Here is a 21,700-nt window from a genome sequence, read left to right on the forward strand (position 1 = left end):
AGTCCAGGTCCCCGTCTCCCGCGAAGAAGTCGCCCAAGTCCAGGTCCCCGTCTCCCGCGAAGAAGTCGCCCAAGTCCAGGTCCCCGTCTCCCGCGGAGAAGTCGCCCAAGTCGCCCAAGTCCAGGTCCCCGTCTCCTGCAAAGTCGCCCAAGTCCAGGTCCCCGTCTCCCGCGGAGAAGTCGCCCAAGTCCAGGTCCCCGTCTCCCGCGAAGAAGTCGCCCAAGTCACCCAAGTCCAGGTCCCCGTCTCCCGCGAAGAAGTCGCCCAAGTCACCCAAGTCCAGGTCCCCGTCCCCGTCTCCCAAAGCAGCTTCTCCTGCCAATAAATCACCCAAATCTAGATCTGCTTCTCCTAAAGCAACCGCGAATAAATCGCCAAAATCCAAGAGCCCATCTCCTGCAAGAGGAAGATCTCCTTCTAAAGTGGAAACTCTTAAAACCAATGAACAGCAGAAAACTCAACGCAGGGCTTCAGCCCCAGGGCAGATTCCCCACGAGCAAGTTCCTGCTGGAAAAAGAAGGGCAACTGTGGGTTTGCCTGGTACTTCTCTGGAAAGTGTCCCTACTATCGTCCTTACACCAGCTAAAACTCCCACTAATTCAGGAGTTCAGACCCCCACAGTCAAGGGGCGATTTTCTGTGTCACAAATTAGTACACCCTCTCCAATAGCTGAAGCCGACAAGGTCACTGACCAGGTTCTTTTGCCCACCGTCACCCCTAAAACACACAAGGGAAGGAAAAGCACCTCGCAGAAGACTCCAGGTGCTGCGAAGAGTGCAGTAAAGATGCACAGAAGAAGTGGCATTTCAAGAGCATCTATAAAAGGTATGATAAGTGCTGAAATGTTTGATAGCTAGTTTCAACTCTTGGTTTTTGTTCCCAGCACTAGAAATCTGTCAGTTCCAGTCAGAATGAAGGTCATTAGTGGGAGTAGCTGAAAGCTACTTGTTTTACTCATTTTCTTTTTATCATCTTTAAAAATGTAAATTTAATTTAATCTTTCAAAGCTGTTTATAATTAATTAATGCAGTTGTTGTAGAAAAAGAAATCTGATGATCACGATGAGAATGAGAAGATTAATTTTGTGTGTTTTCTTTCTTTCTTTTTTCTCTCATGTCCATCCAGTCTCCAATCCTTGGGCGCACATTGTGAAATTTGGTCAACCTAAGGCTCAAGTTGTTGCTCCACTTAAAAAAACCATTGGCCAAAAGCCTAAGAAGAAAGCAGTACCCAAACCACAGGTACAGAAACATATTGTACCAAGTACAGTTATGTTTTAAGTAGAATCTTTTTATTTCTTATGTTATGTGTCGAGATTGGGTAGTATTAAACTTTTAGGGCACATCATTAATGCATTAATTAGTGTTTGCAGATTAATTTAACAATTATGCGTCTGTTGTTCTGAATCTTTATAATGATCTTTATCAAATCTACTTGTCTTTCCAAAACACCAATCAGACACCTGCCAGAAATCTGAAGGGCTACGTGAGCACTGGACATGCAGACTCGCCCGCCACCATTGTTGTTGGTAGAGCACACAGACAGACTGTTGTGCAGCCAACTGGTGCTGCACCAAGAGTGGTCACCAATGTTGCACTCTTCAAAAAGAACATGAAAATGGATGAAGACTTGACTGGTAAGCACCTCTCCTTCATCCGCAGCAGGTGGTGAAACTTGTGGCCAATTTCAGTTTTGTGCCTTCTTACATTGTGCTGTTTGATTTCAGGTATTTCTGAAATGTTTAAAACTCCTGTAAACGAAAGGAAGCGGAAGTCTTTAATCGATGATAACAGCGTCACAAAGACACCAGCAGGAGGTCAGAGCGCATCTGTGATGGAGCCATCAGTGCTGAGCACACCAGAGGAACCAGGTAAGCTGTGTATTTGTGGTGTTTTGATTGGTAGTGAATCTTGAGTTCTGCATAGTCCAAATAAGCTGGCTGGGACATTAAATTGTTATAAAGGAAAACAAAAATATGACTTATTTACAGGTGAGATGATAGTATCTCCGCTGAGTGTTACATCTGCAGTAAAAGGCAGAAGATACAACAATGAGGCAGTCCAACGCCTCCTTGATGAAGATCAAGACGCCACCTTCATCGGGCAGATTCAGTCAGAGTCAAGTGAACGGCAGAATGCAGATTTGCAGGCGTCCACTGTAACAACTCCCAAACTGAGGCCAGAATTACCAGATTCTCTGACTGGAGTTAAGAGGATCATGAAGACGCCAAAACAGAAGGCTGAGCCTGTTGAAGATTTGAGAGGGAAGCTGTTGAAAACTCCAAAACAGAAGCCTGAAAAACAGGAGTGCCTCACTGGAGTCAAGAGGATCATGAAGACTCCGAGACAGAAAGCCGAACCTTTAGAGGACATCAGAGGGAATCTTCTGAAGACTCCCAAACAGAAGCCTGAACAGCAAGAGTGCTTCACTGGGGTTAAGAGAATATTTAGAACTCCAAAGGAGAAGGCTGAACCGCTTGAAGACCTTCAAGGGAAGATTCTGAAGACCCCCGAAGTCCCAGAAGCTGGTGATGCCAGTTTGGGTGGTGGTAAGGAGCTTCTGCAAACGCCAGCACAGTTGCAAGAATCTGACGCAAAAGGCATGAAAACTCCAAAAAGCTCTCCAGTGGTTCACCTCACTGGAGTCAAGAGAGTGATGAAGACACCTGTGGAGAAAGGTGCTCCTGTCGAAGATGTGGTTGGCGTGAAGAGGCTCATGAGAACTCCCAGACAGAAAGGCGAACCTGTTGAGGCGAATTTCGGGCTCAAGAGACTCATGAAGTCGCCAAGGCTGAGGGGTAATGCTCCAGTGGAGGACTTCGAGGGACTTCAAGAACTTATGGAGGAGCCACTGACTGAGCCCACAGTACAACCAGAGGCAAAGGAGGTAATGCATTCAGTATTCATACAAAATACATGCCCACCAAAAAGGGGCAAAACACTAAAAAGACTGTTTGGTTGATCATTTCACTCTAAAATTAAGTCTGAACATCTGTCTGTTACTGAGTTAACTCTTATCAATGCCATTGCCTCTAATCCCTGGTTTTAGAAAGGTGTTTGGTGTGCATGGTTTACAGTTTTCTAACAAGACCTCATTGTCCAAATTGGTTTTGTTCTATTTTTAGCAGGGCGAAGCTCAGATGTCTCTCGACAGCAGTGCAAACGTGGTAAAAGGTGGGTTAGGTTAACTAAAACTGTTAAATGTTTGTTCTTGGGAGCGTGGACTTGAAAAGGGTTTGATCGGTGTGACTTTCTTTTGTAATGTTGTCAAAACATATCAGCCTCCACACAGATTCAGCGTTAAACTGTTTCTTTCCCCCCTCTCTCTCTCTCCTTTTGGATGATGATAATAAAACATCAGATGCCATGGAAACGGTCTCTCAGGCAGATGCAGTACTTCTTGAGGAAGCTGAGGTGAAGACTGCTGTGAATGCAGATCCTGCCCATGAGAAGAAATCTGTACGAGGCAGAAGGGCAAAAACGGTGGAATCTAAAGCAGCTGAGGATAAACAGGAAGAGCCTGTAATCCCTGCTCCATCCAGAGGAAGAAGAGGAAAGAAAACTGAAGCTACAGCACCACCTGCTGTTAGACAGACAAGAGGCAGAAATGCAAAGACAGCTGTTGAGCTGTCAGCAGAAGAGAATCACCTTCCTTCTCCCAAAGCTGCTCCTAAGCCAAAAAGGGGTAGAAGTGCACAGCAGTCTTCTGATGAGCCTGAAGTTGCTGCTGAAGCTGAGCGTGTTCAGAGCCAGCCACTTGATGTTGAGGAGAAAGCAAATGAAAGTGCTGTGCCCAAGCGAGGAAGAAGAGCTAAGCAACCCAAAAAGTCACAGCAACGAAATGCAACTGAGGATGTTCCCCAAGATACACCAGGTAGAACACTCTAGATTATTTAGTGCCTTCTCTTAGGAAGTATAACTGATAACTGAACATGTTGCATTATGTTATTTCATTTTTATCATATGTATGTTTATAATTTATGTATAATTTTCTCCCCCTTGTTTTATCTTGCTCTTGTTTAAATTAGATGCAAATGTAGCCTGCAGTGACCAGCCTGAGGTGTTGCCAGGCGGAGCTGATGAAAACAAACCTGATGCCATGGAAACTGTTGTCCAAGCACGTCAAGCTGAAAGCTTACTTCACGTGCAGACACCAGCTTCAGTTCAGAAGAAATCTGTCCGAGGCAGAAGAGCAAAACAGGCCGAATCTGAAGAACTTGAAGATAAAAAAGAGGCAGCTGAAATTGCTGAAGATCCCATTGTGCCTACTCCAGCGAGAGGAGAAAGAAGAGGGAAGAAAATGGAAGCTGTAGCGCCACCTGCAGCTAGACACACAAAAAGAGGCAGAAATGCAAAGTCTCAGGAGAGCACCTCTGAGACCTCCGCTGATGCCAGTGCCCAAGCGTCTCTGATAAACACCAGTCTGTCTGCACTCCAGACAGAAGAAGCTGTTAAGCCAGTCAGAGGGAGGAGAACAAAACAAACACCTGTTAAGCCAGCTCAACCAGAGCCTGAAACGGTTGAAACAGCAAGTGGGGAACAGAGCCAAGTGGAAAACTCTGAGCCTCAGAAGACCACTCTTCCGACTGCTGGAAAACCACGAAGAGGGAGAAAGGCAAGACAGGATACCGCTGAACAGAATGAGGTGACAGAAGAGGTGGTCAAGCAGGCAGCAGTGGAGACGAATGAGCAGTCTCAGCCTCCAGCCAGAGTAAAGAGGGGCAGAAATGCCAAACAGGATGAAGAAAAGATGAATGAGCCTGCTAAAAAAATAAAACTAACAAGAAAGTCTGAGGAGGCCCAAACGGAATTAACAGAAGCCCAAACTGTTGAAATGGTCATTTCAGAAACAACAGAACCAGCCCAGATAAGCGAACAGGCCAGTGTGGCCACGAAACCCAGAAGAGGAGGGCGGAAAGCAAAACAAGACACAGAGAGTGTGGAATCCATTGAGGTCCAAGAGGTCCCTGTTCTCAGCACAGAAAATAAACCCAAACGAGGCAGGAGGGGAAAACCAGCTGCCGAAGAAACTAAAGCCACTGCCGAAAGTCCTGAACACAAGCCGAAGGCTGAGGAGGCGAAAACTGCTGAGCCACTTTCCTCGTCTATGAAAACTAGCAGGTCAAGGGGAGTGAGGGCTTCTGCTAAAGCCCTCACTTCACAAGCCATTCCAGCCAAGAGAGCCCGCAGAGGTACAACGGTTTCTCCTGAGGAGGTCAGCACAGAATCCACAGTTTTGGTTTCCGAGCCTGCTCCCACGTCAGTGGAACCAGCAAGAAAGGGAAGACGGGGAGCATTCAAGTCCACAACAGAAGAGCCTACGACGACTACTGATCAGAAGAATCCTGAAGCTGTTGAGAGCAACGCAAAGATGCCCAAAAGATGCGTTAAGTGGAAATCACACTTGGAAGTCTTTGAGATTCCAAAGGCGACACCTGTAAAAGCAGCGCGAGGTAAGAAGTCTAAAGCTGCAGACCAAGTCAACAGTGAAAGCAAAAATGTGTCAAATGATGCCAACAAAACTGAAGAGGAGGATCTCTCAGATAAAGCTGTTGACAGTAGACCTGTTAAGAGAGTCGGACGAGGGGCGAAGACTGCTGCCAAAGTGGAACCTGCAAACAACCCAGAGAAAAAGGTTGAAGCCAAAACGCAGCCTAAAACCCGCAGAGGAAGATCAGCAAACAAATAGATGTATTTGTACACATCAGTACCTTTTTAACGATAATCTATTTTTGTACTTGTGGCTTTTTTTTTCTCTCTCTCTTTTTTTTTTTTTTTTTTAAGATTGTAATGCTTTGTAGTCCATAGTTTTATAGTGAAAAAGCTTTGCCTGAGTTCAGCAGGGAATCTTTGTTTTTAATCATTTGGTGTCAAGCTGTATTATTCTTCACTGATTCTGCAAATACTTTATGGTTCAAAAAATTGGTTATTAAATTTTTTTCTACATTGGAAAATGTGTGGAAATTGTTTTTATTTTATTAAAAAATGTTTAAATCACAATTTTTGAATGCATCTACATATTGGGTTCAGCTGGTAAATAGATGATCAGGTTAGAAGTAAACAGTTTATAACTCAAATAGTTATTAGTGTAATAGAATTAGTGATAAAGAAAATAATATTATGTTTAGCCTGTTATCATAGTGGGCTTTGTGACAATGTTTTAATTAAATGTGTCCTGAGACCTCTGCTGTAACTACCTCAGAGGTTGTTATTTAAGCTCTATTCTGCAGTAGGTTTACAGTTTACCTTAAGTGAAAGGCTTAAAGGTTTCAAACTGAAATAAATTAGCTTAAAAATGATGCATTTTATAATTCTACTTTAGAGACCTCAAGTGAAATTGGAAAAATTTTAAAATATCTTTAAATTTAAAATTTTTAAATTATTTAAAAAAAATTTAAGTTAATGTTAGCGCTTCTCTATGGCCTCAATGCCACCCCTTTATAAATAAACTTCCATAGACTATTCCTGCTACAGTGAGTGCTCTAGTTCAAAAGCTAAGAGGAACTGTATGATTAAAAACATGGGAGCAACCCGGACGGAGTTTGGTGACGGACTGAAAGCAAACGCGGAGTCGACGCTGGAGGGAGATTTGAGGCGCGTGGAAGGTTGTTGGCCTCAAACTTGGCTAGCGACATTTGTGCTTCCTGCGTTTGTCGTTATAACTTATTCTTTACATCATGTCAGAGGACATTGACATAAAAACAACGCCGAGAGGGTTTCAGTGCACCCTGTGCAACGTCAATTTATCCAACTGTAAGTAACGGAAGCTAACAACCATATACGAGTCTGTTGAAGTGCTGTGAATGTAATAGTTTCTTTAATTTACAGATAACTAATAAAACTGCGGCTACAGTTTGAACGTTGCAGTCATTTCCGTCATAAGTTTAATGAGTGTTACCGCACTTTGCAAATTACACATACATTACTAAGTTATGTCTGCTTTATTTTCCGTAGCTTTAAAGTTTAACATTACTCAGAAAATTCGTAATTTTTTCTACAACACTGTGCAGAAGTCTTGATCCGAAGGATTATAGTTTCCTTCCAAGCAGCCAGACGTTCTTGCCATGTTGTAAAGTGTTGTTGCGCACTAGTTCTCCAGCCTCAAGGTTTTGTTTTGTTTTGTTTTTTTGACATGGACTGTTTTTCACTCATTTACAGTCCAGTCGTTTTACCTGACCATATTCAGAGTAATCTTTTGGTTATTATGCCGGTTAACGCATATATACCTTTGGCTCATTCAAAAAAACAAAAAAACAAACATCTTTAAATTGTATATTTGGGCATTTTGTTACTAGCAGCATGCTGCAAAAATATATATTTTGTTCACATTTCTTTAGTTGAGTCTATGAAAACTGCCAAAGATAACACAATTTAAAAGGCACAAAATAATAAACAAGATGATTCTTATTAACCAGCACAGTGTGTCCTTAAAAAAGGTCAGGCTTAAAAAAAACACCCACTTATCTGTAGCAGATGTTCAATGTCTCAAAGTTTAAAAAAAATAAAATAAAAATCCAGCAAACACTTGGCACAGGACTTGAGAGATGCATCTGCCCCGTTCCAGAGCCCGTACCTGAACTTTATTGAAGCATTATTTTTGTCCTGCAGCGGCAAGTTTGGATCAGCATCTGAAAGGGAAGAAGCATCAGACACTGAGTGGCGTGCGGTCCACTAGGAAGACCCAGGAAGACCACAGCGTGTTCGTTGGTGGCATCAATCCTGAGATCTCCCAAACTGACTTAGCGAAGTATTTTCAGCAGTTTGGGTCAGTCGCAGATGTCATCATTGACAAAGACAAGGTCAGACAACTATACGCAATCCAGATGTGCACAGTCTTAAAGCAACCCCAAATCACTGCATTTCTATTAAAGCATGACTTTATCCCTTTGCGCTCACAGGGTGTGTATGCCATCGTGCAATTCAGCGAGACAGACAGCATCCAAGCAGCTCTGTCCTGTATTGAGCATAAGCTGAAAGGCCTGAAGCTGCGCGTCAAACCTCGGGAAAAAAAGAATTTCAAGTTGATTCCCAAGAAGAAGAACGATCCCGAGAACCTCCAACAAGTTCTTGACCGCCTTAAACCCGACTTGTGTCAGTTGGTGTCTGTAAGCATCCTCTTTTAAACTTTGCCAAAATGTGTGTGTCTTTAAAAAATGACAAATACACTTGTTTGGTGCTTGTGGAGCAATGAAACTCTCGACTCTGCTAATAGACAAGTTTAGTGTAATCGAAAATATGCAGCTTTGAGAATAGACTAGACGAGCCAATAACATATATGTTTGTTAACAAAGGGACTACGGTGTTGCCCTTTGTTCCCCTCTAGGTGAACGCCCAGATGCAGCATGTTGTTGAGCAATTTCAGCTGGGAGAAAATGAAAAGAATGCCCGAAGCTTGCTGGTTCAACTCATGCAGGAGATTTTTGTAGAGTTTTTCCCAGGTGATCTTTGTAAATACCCGTACACAGGTCTTGCATGCATATTGGTGAGGGGAAAAGAGCAGAAGGAAATGTTTTTCTAACTTTTGTGGCCATATGTTGGGTGGTTTGCAGACAGCCAGATTCTCCCATTTGGTTCATCTGTCAACACGTTTGGCATCCATTCATGTGACCTGGACCTGTTCTTAGACCTAGAACACACCAAGGTGTTCCAGGCTCATGCCAAGTCAACCACAGAACAGGTTCGATGCGCACATTTGGTCACATAATATCACACATGTAGCTCGATAAAGAAGACGCCTTTGGTGAGATTCCCTCTTTCTTCAGCCAGGGGAAGGCGTGTCAGACGATGGGCGGTCTGAGGACTCTATACTGTCTGATCTCGACCTGTCCACAGCCGCTCCAGCTGAGGTTCTCGACCTCGTGGCGATGATCCTGAAACGCTGCGTCCCCAGCGTGCATAAAGTCCACGTGGTCAGCAGCGCTCGTCTCCCCGTTGTCAAATTCCATCACCGTGAGCTTAACCTGCAGGGGGACATCACCATTAATAACAGGTTGGTGAGCGAATGCAATATTGTGCAGCATCTGCTGTCTTCAGCTCTGTTTTTATTTTATCTGTGAGCGTAACAGCTGTTTTTCCTCACTAGACTAGCAGTAAGAAACACCCGCTTCCTCCAGCTGTGCTCAGGGATTGATGAAAGGCTGAGGCCTCTTGTGTACACGATCCGGTACTGGGCCAAGCAGAAGCAGCTTGCCGGTAAGACGCAGCAACTTAAAACAAGATCATTGAAACGGATGCCCGTGTTTCAGTTTCCTCTGTATTTTAGGTGGTTATTTCATTTTCTGGTCAACAGATGTCAGTAGAACTTCACTGCCTCTTAGATCACTGATGCGAGAAGAGTGATTTTACAATTTTATTACCTTGTTATGATGAAATAAGACGACACAAACAGCTTTTTTTCTTGTATTGCCAGTGTCGACTCATATTAAAATCTTAATGAATGTTGCTCACTGACACTACTAATTGCCTTTCTGGTGATTACCTTTACTCTTGAGCCATGGTTCTTCTATTCCAGTTGTCACAGCAGCACAACAGTTATTCGGGTTTATTAGTGAACTGTAATGATGTTATGGCTGCGTGAGTCACCGTCAGTCCGAGTGCGTAAACAAACGGGTGACAAAACCCCCCAAAAAAACTTGTGGCTGTGTTCTGATTCGTTTCTTCTTCTTAGTAATGCTGTCACATTGTGGTGTGTAGGTAATCCCAGTGGTGCCGGTCCCCTTCTGAACAACTACGCTCTCACCCTGCTGATCATCTTCTTCTTGCAAAACTGTGAGCCTGCTGTCCTCCCTACAGTGGATCAGCTCAAAGACTTGGCCTGTAAGTGCTGCATCGCTTCTACACTTCACACAAGGACATTTTTGTATACTTAACCAACTAAATACAGTACTGTGCAAAAGTTTTGAGCCACCCCTCATTTCTTTATATTTTGCTTCCAAGGAGCCAGACTTGCTAATCATTTTTAAAGTGGTTTTGAGCAATAGTTCTCTGGGCTTTCTTAAGGTCTTTCAAAGCTCTTCCTTGGGCATTGGCTGCTTTTTTAAATCCTCTTCAATCCAGTTGTTGTGCCTGACAAATATCAGAGGAATGTTTCTTTGTTTATTAAGTCACTTAGAACTGAGCTGTGAGTCATCCAAGGATAAAAAAGCCACCTAATTCAAAGCAAGAACCTGTGTTGTGTCTACACATAACAAGCAACTAAGCAATTTTTAAATTTAGGCACTTTGTTACTAGCAGCCTGTCACAAAAACACATAATCTGTTCTCTTTTTATTTAGTTGAATCTATGAAAAATGCCAAAGATAACACTGTTTAATAGGAACAAAAGTGCACAGAATATTAATTTTAAAGCCTGGTTTATCTCTGCACAGTGTTTGCTTAGAAAAGGAGCAGACTGGACAAGGGGGGGGGGGCAAAAGAAGAAGTGGAAGGCCTAAAAAACTATCTATAGCGGATGAACAGTATCTGAAGTTGTTAAGAAAAAATCCAGCAAAGTTCTGACACAGGATGTGAGAGATGCACCTGACCAGTTAATCTGCCTACTGTTCACTGAAGCCTCATGAGAAATGGTCTCAGTAGAAGGGTGGCTGTCAAGAAGCCATTATTAAGGAGGAGGCACAGGGAGAAAGAACTGGGCTGAAAACCAGTGGCAATGGGTCTGATGGAGTGATCAATCCAAATGAAAAATTTTGGTTAATATCATCATTAATATGCACGGAGGTTGGTAGAGGTAGAACAGTGAGTATTTAGTGATCGTCAGAGGTGGCCAGTTAATTTACCCAAGGGTCCACATGAGGTGCTTTTGTGGGTGCACCAATAAGCTGAACTCAGTTCTGCTCAGTGTTAATTTTATGTGATTTTCTGGGAAATCACAAAGCTGGTCCTGACGGCTGCATACCTAGATTTGTACAGCTCAGTGAAAAAGGCTTTGTTTGCAGCTTTGCTAACAAAGCTTTAGATATCTGTTCTGCTCATTCAAGTTCTTATATTTCTTTCTTCAAACTGTAGTAATTAAACAGCAATCTGCTTTCCCAAGCTGAACACGCGGCTTTACCTCTGACTTAAGTAAAAAACAAACTACTTGTCTTTTTCTCAGTCTATTTTTGTTTTGTTTTTTGTAGCTAACAGACATTTTTTGGGACTAGCAAACACACCTCGTAAATGTTAGTTCCAATGTATATGTCCTTCAAGAAGCTTGGAGAATGATTCCTGAAGAATGCTTCAGGAAGAGAAAAAATATATTCTCGTGTATATATTTCCATTTTGATGTTCGGGGGGTTTTTGTCCTAGGGAGAGTCAAACTGTTCATGGCTCCTTCAGCGGCTCACGACCCCTTAAGATTTCTTTTTGTACCAAAACACAGGTTAAGAACATTCAGACAAAGGAATAGATCAAGAGCTCAGAAACAAAATCCTTCTGATCTGGAAAGGATTATGCATGTCTTTGTTACACATAAACTGGACTACTGTAATGAACTGTATGCTGAAGTTAATCAATCATCCCTTGCCTGTTTACTATTAGTCCAAAACGCTGCAGCTGCTGATTACTGAGTAGGACGAAGCGAGGTCACGTTCCTCCAGCGGTGGCAGCTTTGGCTCTGGTGCATTACAGAGTCCAGTATAAAGTGGCACAGTTTGTTGTCTCGTGTTGGATACGCTCCCTGGAGATCTTTAAGGTTTGCTTCTCAATCACTCTGTGGTTGAAGTTTATTTCCAGAGAAGTTGCAGTTGCACCAAAAATTATGGGATGACCTCCCAAATGACCTCAGACAAATATGTGGCTGTTTTTAAATCTAAAATAAAGACACAGCTTTTCTGTTATGCTTTTGGAAACTTTGCCGGACCTCTGTTTGGATGATTGATTACTGTTTGGTTTTTCATGTAAACCCTGTGAATGCGTGTCTGTTTATTCGAATGTATTTTAGTGTAAGGCACTTTGGTTTCAAATATGCTATATAAATAAATTTTTCTTCCTTAAACTACTGTTTAGTTTGAATTCCCTTAACTCTCATCACTTGCACTGAGGAACAAATGTGAGTGTATGAGCACCGAGAGTTACCTGACCCTACTTTTACAATTAACTGTTTAATTTAAAGAAAAACTTTAATAAAAAACAAAATACTTCTTAATATATTTTGTCTTGCAGACAGACTAAAATGACCGTTTCTATTAAAGGTAACTTAGATAATGTATGCTGTGACTTTAGCTTATGTATTAACTGTTTAACCTGTGTTAATAATTATTAACTTGATTGCAGGTGAGGAGGAAGAGTGTGTGATTGAAGGCTGGAACTGCACCTTCCCCAGTCAGCCAATTGCTGTTCCCCCCAGCAAGAACACTCAGCAGCTCTGTAAGTTAAAGTTAAAATGTAAAGAAAGAAATGTGTTAGTCAGAGATTTGCTCGCTCTAAACAAATCGTTTCTCTGTCCAGGTACCCTGCTGGCTGCCTTCTTCTCCTTTTATGCCAAGTTTGATTTTGCAAGTAGTGTTATATCTGTTAGGGAGGGCCGTTCATTTCCAATCACAGATTTCCTCAGTCAGAATAAAGAGGACGATGCTTTGCAGAAGGACCAGTCCACCAAGGCCCATCAGCAACGTCCCAAACTTGGCCCCCTAAACCTCTTAGACCCCTTTGAGCTTTCCCACAATGTAGCAGGAAACCTGAATGAACGGTGTCAGCGCAGCTTTCAGAGGGAGTGCCAAGAGGCTGAGAAGTACTGCCGCAGCCTGCAGTATCAGCAAAAATCTACTAAGGGGAAACCATGGGGCCTGGTGCGCTTATTTAGCCCACATGGGGAAGCGACACCGTGCAAAACAGAGCAGCTGACCATCAGTATCCCGTTCAAGTCGGCCTCGCTCCCAGAACGACTGCGCGACGAACTGCACGCAGCGGGAGACGGTTTCCGGCTGCTGTGGTTTCAGAGAGTTTGCTCTGCTGTGGAGGAAGTACTGAAAAACATTCTCAAGTGTCACCTCGCTCCCTCTAAAGATGCTGTGTTTGGCGAGGACTCGTCCATTTCTGCTGAGGAAATGGAAACTACACAAGCTTCTGTCACATCGTCACTCAGTGACAGCTTTGACGGTGCTGAAGCCCAAATCGAAGCCAGCCCTCTGGGTACAGTTGTTATCGGTGGCAAGAGGCCGCTGTCTTCTGGCAGTGATGCTTCAGTGTCGCCGCAAGGCAAAAAGCCAAGAATGGCGAGACGAGGGAAGCCTGAGCTCCTGGCGTGGATGTGCATGCAAAAACACGTAGTGTGGGCGGGCAGGAGGAAAGTGAAACGGGAGCTGATCAAAGATGCTGACTCGAGGCCAGAGGGCAGCTGTGTGGAGCTGGAGACCCAGGTTACGGCTTTCATCATTGAAAAAGAGCCAGAGCTCAAGGAACCCCTGGAGTTTAATGTTCAGCCCCAGATGCTGGGAGGAACAGAAAGCACAAGGGCAGTGCTCAAGTTAGAGCCGAGCAGCGACAAGACAGGAGTGTTTCAAGACTTCTTTCATTTCCTGGAAGCTTTCTTACCCAAGATGGTAGAGACATTGTTAGAAAAAGAAGAGGCTAGTGCTTAAAAGGCAATATGTTTCCCTAAATGAAAGATTTTTTTTGTATTAGTTATGAAAAAAGATGCAGTAAATGCTGTGTAAATGAATCATTAAAAAAAGGGACAAACAGCTGTCTATTATATGTTTTTAATGGTTTTCATTCATACTGTACGTTTGTACTTCTGAGTTCTTGAATATTTCACATTTGAGGTTCTGATTGGCCCATTTTTAAGTTTAACATGACTTAGTTTTACTGTCTTATTTTTAAAGTCATTCTGTTTGGTTTAGACAGCTCCACATCTTGTTTTCAGCTGAATAAAGTCCTTTTGTAAAAACTCTTCCTCTCAACACTTTCTTTTACATAAAGATTTGTAAAGTGTAATAAATTTGCAAAAATAGAGTTGTTTGTTTCACGGTTTTCCAGAAAGAAGCCGTTGGGCGAAGCTTTCTTTTTTTCTGTTTCCCTCGTCGGCTCTGTGCTCATATGACTTAGACAGATGAGAGTAATTATTCAGGCAGGCAGTCTTCTTTATTACAGCAGGACAAGGTGGAGCTGAGGGATGCACAGAGCTCCCATGTGCTGATTAACATCATTCATCTCACTTTTATAGGGAAATACAGATGGTCTGCTTGTGAGATAGGCCTATGGAGATAGCTGTGATGATAAAGAGTGTTGAGATGAGATAGTACATGTTAATCTGACGCTAGTTCACATTAATGACAGGATGTTTATTGTTGCCACATTATTACAGAGGAAACTGTAACGTTAGGATATTTGTGATCCCTCACGATTCACAGTGTATTTTGGGTCTGACTGCTATTTAAAAAAAGGAAACTTGTGGTAATGTTCAGTTTTGGTTTGATTTTTGGCCCATATTTCACAATCCTCCCCTCCTTCCTTTACATTTTATAAGCAAAATAATGGAAATTGACTTATTAAAATGTGCAAACATCTGTGTTTCTGAGTAAATAAAGAAAAAACAGTAATTCTAATGAGGTCAAAAGTTAACATTTGGTGTTACCACCTTTATTCTTCAATGCATCCTGAACACTCTTACTTCTTGTCATATTTTTTAAAAATCGTCTTCAGGATTAGTTCTCCAGATGTCTTGAAGGACTTTCAAAGCTCTTCTTTGGATGTTGGCTGCCTTTTGTTCTCACTGCTTCAGTAATGTTAAGGCTCAGGCAGGTTCTGTGACAGGTCTTTGCTGATGTTTTTCTAATTCCAAAGGATATGACTTTCACATACTCGTCATCTGTTGCAGTTAGTTTTTATATATATCAACTTTCATGTTAACAGCTCTTTTGGAATCACCTTGCTGGAACAAAAATACTATTTCATGTCAGGTAAACTATCTTTGGGATTTGTCATAGATTTGACTAAAGACGTGTGTTTTTATGACAGGCTGGTAGGAATAAAGTGCCTACAAATACGAGTTAAAATTGGTTATTTGCTAAGTTGTCTGTTATGTGTAATCACAGCATCGGTTCTTGCCTTTTTTCTACTTGAATCATCAGTATTGCTAAGTGGCCTAACAGCAAACAAACAAATATTCCTCTGAAAATGGTCAAGGGCAAGGACTGGACTGAAAAAGAGCTCGAGAATACCTGGAGTCCTTTGGTGAGATGGTGAACCAACAACTGGAAGGGCTGCCATTAAATTCAGCACACAAATGCATGACCAGAGCTTTAATTGCCATTAAACATAAACTGCGCCATCATCAGGGCGCAATTTATGTTTTTACAATATTTATGACTGCCGCCAGTAGTCGTAAGAGCTATGAGTGGAAAAAGTGAGTCTTAGCCTGGTGTGCCGTGTATCCTTTAAAACAAAATAAACATGGGGTCCTCGGGCTGTACAAACTGTACAACCCGAGGACTAAACAAGCTGAAGACCTAACCCTAACCCGGTTAATCTGGAGATGGATCTTTGCAAAGACTCCATCTCCAGATTAACCGGACATGAAAGTCTTGTTATTAAGAAAGACAAAGTAATATAGCAAAAACTGGACATAGGAAATGTGAAACACACCCAACACATCAATTGATCCCTTTATTGTTAGGCTCATAAAACTACAATAAACGGTAAAACTTACCAAATATGCATCTGCACAGCGCTGTATCTTTAAATGACCTTGGTTTGTCCTTGGTTTTTTCCCCTGCTCAGTCGAGTACCGAGGCCAGCTCGTTTGTAATGGCATAAGCCATTACACGGCGGACTCGCACCTCCAGTGTGGTCCCTCCAACCAATCAAGGCAAAGCGTCTCACCTATAGACACATTTTAAGAGATGGAATTAGCGTGTCTCATGTCCTAAATGTGTATGCAAGTGCTTGTGTGTATAATCAAAATGCCGTCGTTATGTATTTAAATCACATCTGACAGCTATTACACTTTATAGTTACAAAGTGTACATAACCTTTATATACTTATTGCCTTATTTGCCTCTTGTGATTGAAGAGCTGCCTCTGCATTGTTTAGCTCCTCAATGTTGTGCAAGGGCAAATCCAGAGGTGGCCACCTCTTTGCCTCGCTATGCCTTTGTGACAGCCAGCGAGAGGAATTTTCCATCCATTTGTCCCGTCATCGTCAAGGAGACGCCGTTTGAAGTCCTTAGGGAAATTTCCTTAAATTTGACACAAATGGTCACATGGGACTCAAGCATGATTCGATTTTATGATCAGTGGTCACAAAATCAACTGTGATGATTGACATAATTCCAGAATTCATACCCAGTACTTTAAAAACAACAACAACCCCCCCCCCAAAATACCCTACCCTTTATTCCCAAAGTCAGACGTAGGCTCCAAACCCTCTGATGCTGTAGTCGGTAAGTGGTTAAGAAAATAGATGGATGTCTTTGTAGATTTATTTTCAAGTTTCTTTGTGTCTTTGTTTTTTTGTTTTTTAAGCTGAAACAATTACTGTTGTTGTCTGTGGTTTATTCTTGATGGCGCTATCTTTCACCGGCTCTCCAGGCTACTCCAATATCACCGCTTGTTTTCAAAGGCTCTGCTGGTAAACAAAGACTCACACACACACGTGCACGCACACACACTTTAAAGCCTGAGATTTAAAGTGATTGATTGCAAAACTGCCAGGGTATTTGCTGCTGGTCAGAGTCAAGAAAAAAAAACCATTACTAGTTGTGGCCACACTCATACAAGCCATTTGCCTCAAGTTTCCATTCACCGAGGAAGGCAATCTGTTGTAAAAACCTTTCCTTCAAATTGGCAACGCAACAAGCGAGGACTGACGCAGCTCAAAAGTTTATATAATATATTTCTTTTTGTTACATTACACGTCTGTAAAGATACTGCCAATGCACAAAAGTGCACGAGATTGCGTGCATTGTGTTCCTTGCAAAAGTGAGGTTTTCATAGTGACTCACTGTATACATGACACACTCCATATGTGCACCTGTTGGGTCATACAAATCCTATTTAAGATATATTATCCACATTATTGACTGATTCACATAGGCATACATGTTAGCTGTTACTTTGGGAATGGAGCCCAAAGTCAATAAATCCAATTTCCTTATTTGCATTTGCATTGGAGTCACATGTGAGCACCACGGCAACTAGTTATCATCATGTCATTGACACAGAACGCCAACTCTGTAACAGAATAGCTCAAAGTGTCCTGCAGCAGCTGATTTAGCACCAGGAATGCTTAATTGAAAGCCAATGAGTTTGTGTGTTTTATCTGGAAGCCATCATCCCTTGTGTGGATGCATCAACACCCAGAAACTGGACAAACTCACTTACAGGCATCACATTTCGGCTTTTCTACACTATTTATATCAAACGTGATTGTTAGTTTTTGTTTTTATCAGGTCCAACTAATTCCAGGAGGAGAAATTAAAAATTCATCCCAGACAAGTGCCTGGATCTCAGGAGGTTAAGGGTTAAAGAATAATAAGAACAGTAGCAGGGATTTGATGAAGGATGTGGGATGGGTGGTTCTCCCACTGTAGATTAAAAGCTTACTTGGAGACTATCATCACCATATTGAATTAAACGAAGTCAGTGCAGTTGTTGAGATACATTATTATGAAAGAGTCCAGAGATCTTGTTAGGAACCATCTCAAATCAAGAATATGGGATGGATATAGAGATATTTTCATTACTGGCAACCATGAATTTCGGGGCACTGAATAGTTTTCTTGACTTCCCATCTGAGCTACACCGTCCTCTTTATCAGTGAGATTTGGAGGTCTGGAAATGTTATCTTACAACATTTATTAAGAGCACAACTCACCAAATAAATGTTAAAACTGCACATTTTAATTTTTTTTAATCACTCCTAGCTAAAGTCTGTCTTTAACCCTGTCTAAGAATCCAGTCACCTGTAGAGTAACTCATCATGTCACCCCTCCCACTACCTCAAGGAAGTCCTGGCCTACGCTTACTGATAATTGGCTGACATGGGTGGGATCACCAGTAATGCAGCTCACCTGGGCCTTCCAGGCTATAAAAGCTGGCCCAGATGAACTGCTCAGTCTCTTCCTCTCCACCTGGCATCCACCTGCTTGGATGTTTGTGTCTTGGTTAGTTTATGTTCAAAAAATGGTCCTTCATTCAAGTAAACCTACTCTGAGCCACTTTGCGACGTCCTTATATAATTTGACTCGTATTATGCACGCCTTATGTCGCGCTTAAGCAAGTCATACATTAACTGAAATGTCTGCACTCTTGTCCGGCCATTTAACCGAGACTTTGCATTAGAATTTCTTATAATGGGAAATGGAACTTGAGAAAAATAGCTGAGGCGAATATGATGATCAGTGAGAGGGGATATTCTTAATACAGTCATCTCAGGCAATGAGGAAATGAGCACGGGTACCCTTTAAGAAACAGCTCAATAACAGTAATCATGATAACAGTTTGCATTAATTAAAGGCCTTTTAAGGCATCCAAGGAGCACATGTAACCTTTGTGAATTAAAAATGGACACACAACACGTGCATTCATAGACAACAATGACTCTCTTTGTTGCTTGATTAGTTATTGATGACCAACTAGTTCCATGAAACTCATTTGGTGTAATTACTAAAAGAATTGACTTTGGTAGGTGTGCACCGTGCCTGTTAGGCTCCAGGGCGCATTCTTCATTTAGATTCTCCCATGTTTTGAGTAACTGCCAAGTCCATCGTGAAGATATCCCAAATCAGTCCCCCACAGATTCAAAATCCCCACAGCTTACAGGAAATATCAAATATCTCCATGAGCTGCTTTGCAATCACATCTAGTATGATCTCCTTTTTTCTTACACCTCACATTATAGAGCGTAACAGATTTTCAGGGGACAGGTTGGGCACCTAAATAACACAATGGCTTCCTTAATTTGTAATATATTTGAGGACATTCACCGAATTAAATCATCAGCCCCACTTGAGCTGTCTAACCTGTGTGTCATCGCCCATCTGACTGCCGCTGCCAGCTCGTTCATACACGTATCCGTTGGCGGAATATTGATGTAATGCGTCAGCTCTGCTTCCCAAAACAGACAAATGGTCACGATGAATGCTGCAGCTGGCGGAGAAAGCCCCTGGAGGGGAGAAAGGAAATAATACGAGGCATAACTGGTTTGGAAACCGAATGAGAAAATGTGAAGCCCTGACTTGTGCACCTGTTATTTGACCCTGCTGTGGCGAAGAAGCTCATTTTATGTGTGTGTGCACATGTGTCATCGACAGACAGACAGTAAGTATGTACCGTGAAAGAGAAATGTGTGTTATGTTTGGCCTCCCATCTACAGCGCCCCTCATAGACCCCTTTCGAGCCACTTATGTGCTCTTGAATTATTGCCCTTTGCTGGTGGGCAGCCCCGTTTTGTCTCCCGAGGTGTGCAAACAGACCTGGCTGTCTGAAAAGCACTCTGCTCATATTAGCTGCTACCCCGTTCGGGAGATAAGGCAAAATAAAAAGGGCCTAATCATTTCCCCCTTACTGTCTGCAAAGGCAGGAAGGAGTCAGACATTCTCCAGGCAGATTGCTCTTACACCACAATGGACTCCCTGCATGTATGTGTGTGTGTGTTCTTATTTGGACTGGGAACTAGCTTGTGTAATGCAAATGGAAATGGAGGTGGGTTTACTATCTAAAGTAAAGACAGACTTACAGGAGAAAAGCTTTTAGGGCTACGTTTGGAGAATGCAGGTAAATGCCTACAGTAAGTAGATTTGCTTAAGTTTTGCTAAGCTAAAGAAGTCTTTCATTTTAAATGTAATACCTAATGCTGTAACACACATCAGCGGCACCAATATCACTAAAGAAAAGTTGGTAAAACTGAACAAGACAAGAGAGAAAAAGTTTTTTGAAATCAGTGGCACCCCTGCAGGTGCTATTATCTTGGCCTTGATGGCAATCCAAACACTTCACCTCTATGCAGGAGCCCAAACTGCTCTTCAGAAGTGCATTAGCTGGGGCTTATTCGACTGTGAAAACTTCACTGTCTGCCCTTTCTCTTATCAGGGGCCTGTTACATTCTTGGTGTTTACTGACAAACATTGCACCAAGCTAATGAGTTTGCCTTATGCATATTGTTGTTTCTTGCCATTGACTTTTATGGGCTTTTGAGAGAGTGCAAAGAGGTTGACCACTGGAGTAGAAATAATAGGATAGCCACTGTTATCTTGGGGAAATGGGTGCTTACAATGAACAGGACAAATATCGGTCATCTTGAATAGTAGACTACTTATTTATTATTTGATCAGTGTAATTTAAGCAGCCTATCCAAGCCCGTCGGGTTGTTAAAAGCTAAGATGTACCAATTTAAATTCCATTTTTGCTATTTTGCGTCAATTTCAGCATCGTTGGTTGTATAAAACACAATTGCCCCTCGCTATCGGTTTGAATTATTGTACAATAATTGCTTAGAAATGGTCAGCGCAATCAACGGGCAATACCACAATCCACTTACAACCTTTATGGCAGGGGAACATCCACTTTAATTTCTTGTTTATTGTCCAAAGCTTTGCAGAGGCTGTCAGGTGGAATTTATGCCTGCGTCAACTTGTTTTTTTGACAAGGGCTTAGGGACAGACAAAGGAAAAACCTTTGTTTTTTACAACTCTATAAAACACAGGAGAGAAGAGTTTTCATGACTTCCCTCGGGAGCCGAGTAGGACAAACATGCTCTTATGTTCTACTCTATGATGACAGCATCTCTGATTCATGTATTATCTCACAAGAGCCTTTAAAATGTTACTGCAAATGTTGACTTTTTGATGTATGTATTGTAGTTGTGCTGTAGTTTTGCTTTTCTTGCATTCTGAGGATGATTTGAAAGCATTCTCTGGAGAATTACCTAACGTAATATCTATGTGGCATTGCACATCTGTGTCATGTTTATCCCCGTGTTTAATCCTAACTAATATCATATAATAAGATTCGGGCAAAATGCATGAAAAAAACCAAACAGATTTATGATTGTTTGCTGACTTTGTGAATTTCAAGCTAACCTTTGGGTTGCAAAATCAACAAGGAGTTGCAAGTATCCCCTACAGCTTAATTCTTACACAACAATTCAACAATGAAAAAATGCAGAGAAACAAAAAACATTTACCATCTGCACACCTCCATCTTGTGCAGCTTGCACACAACAAAGGCACTGCAGGATGCTTTCAGGCATCATGAAGTGAACAGCGAATTGTGAAGATCCAAGATACGCTGGAGCTGCTTCACGGGTCACACACGTGAGCGTTTAACAGTCAGCCTCAGCACTCAGTACCTGAAAGATATCTTGTAAACACAGTGTTTCAGACAGAGTGACATGACATCCATGCATCACGAAGGTTATGTTATTATTTTCGATGTTTGGTTGGTTCTCCAACACCTCATTAAATCATTTAATTCAAGCATTCACTGAAAATGAAGCACACTGCTGCCACTTACACGTGAGTGCAATGGCCCAAACACTCATGTGTGGCCTATGACCCCTACCCTAACAAAGGTTTTATGGCCATTTGAATAATGCATGCTGCGGTGATTATTCAAAGCAAGCTAAGCATTTTCAGACTAATAATTACACAAGTTAGGACAATTCTAGAAGTCTCTTTTCTTAAAGTAAAGCAGAAATTTCCACAAATCTTTTTTTTTTTTTAAATTTGAAGTTTGGCTTCCCAACTCTTATAAGCATGCCATTACTACTTTGTCTAGTTAAAT

General features: G+C 42.0%; 2 protein-coding genes across 2 annotated transcripts in view; both read left to right on the forward strand.

Moving 5' to 3' along the window:
* Positions 1 to 5,928, forward strand: part of mki67 (marker of proliferation Ki-67) — an 11,584-nt gene extending 5,656 nt beyond the window's left edge. The window contains exons 9-16 of the mRNA XM_005721637.1: positions 125 to 825; positions 1,126 to 1,241; positions 1,459 to 1,636; positions 1,727 to 1,870; positions 1,991 to 2,886; positions 3,125 to 3,173; positions 3,361 to 3,873; positions 4,028 to 5,928. Of these exons, the coding sequence (XP_005721694.1) occupies positions 125 to 825; positions 1,126 to 1,241; positions 1,459 to 1,636; positions 1,727 to 1,870; positions 1,991 to 2,886; positions 3,125 to 3,173; positions 3,361 to 3,873; positions 4,028 to 5,688 (4,258 nt within the window). The 3' untranslated portion in view covers positions 5,689 to 5,928. The remainder of the gene's footprint in view (positions 1 to 124; positions 826 to 1,125; positions 1,242 to 1,458; positions 1,637 to 1,726; positions 1,871 to 1,990; positions 2,887 to 3,124; positions 3,174 to 3,360; positions 3,874 to 4,027) is intronic.
* Positions 5,929 to 6,535: 607 nt separating this feature from the next.
* On the forward strand, positions 6,536 to 13,867 carry tut1 (terminal uridylyl transferase 1, U6 snRNA-specific). Its single transcript, XM_005721638.1, has 10 exons — positions 6,536 to 6,752; positions 7,608 to 7,798; positions 7,898 to 8,104; positions 8,323 to 8,437; positions 8,549 to 8,676; positions 8,762 to 8,988; positions 9,082 to 9,191; positions 9,693 to 9,815; positions 12,251 to 12,343; positions 12,425 to 13,867. Exons 1-10 carry the CDS (start codon positions 6,677 to 6,679, stop codon positions 13,555 to 13,557), a joined length of 2,403 nt encoding a protein of 800 aa, XP_005721695.1. The 5' UTR covers positions 6,536 to 6,676; the 3' UTR covers positions 13,558 to 13,867.
* The last annotated feature ends 7,833 nt before the right edge of the window (positions 13,868 to 21,700 follow it).

This window comes from Pundamilia nyererei, unplaced genomic scaffold (genome assembly GCF_000239375.1).
Source record: "Pundamilia nyererei isolate P.nyererei 1_Seehausen unplaced genomic scaffold, PunNye1.0 scaffold00005, whole genome shotgun sequence".
NCBI classification, from domain to species: domain Eukaryota; kingdom Metazoa; phylum Chordata; class Actinopteri; order Cichliformes; family Cichlidae; genus Pundamilia; species Pundamilia nyererei.

Bases quoted from the DNA above. Each gene is read 5' to 3' on its own strand.
- tut1 (XM_005721638.1), top strand. From the start codon at position 6,677: ATGTCAGAGGACATTGACATAAAAACAACGCCGAGAGGGTTTCAGTGC. The intron at 6,753-7,607 runs GTAAGTAACGGA...TTTGTCCTGCAG, and splicing joins CAACGTCAATTTATCCAACT to CGGCAAGTTTGGATCAGCAT. The intron at 8,105-8,322 runs GTAAGCATCCTC...GTTCCCCTCTAG, and splicing joins ACTTGTGTCAGTTGGTGTCT to GTGAACGCCCAGATGCAGCA.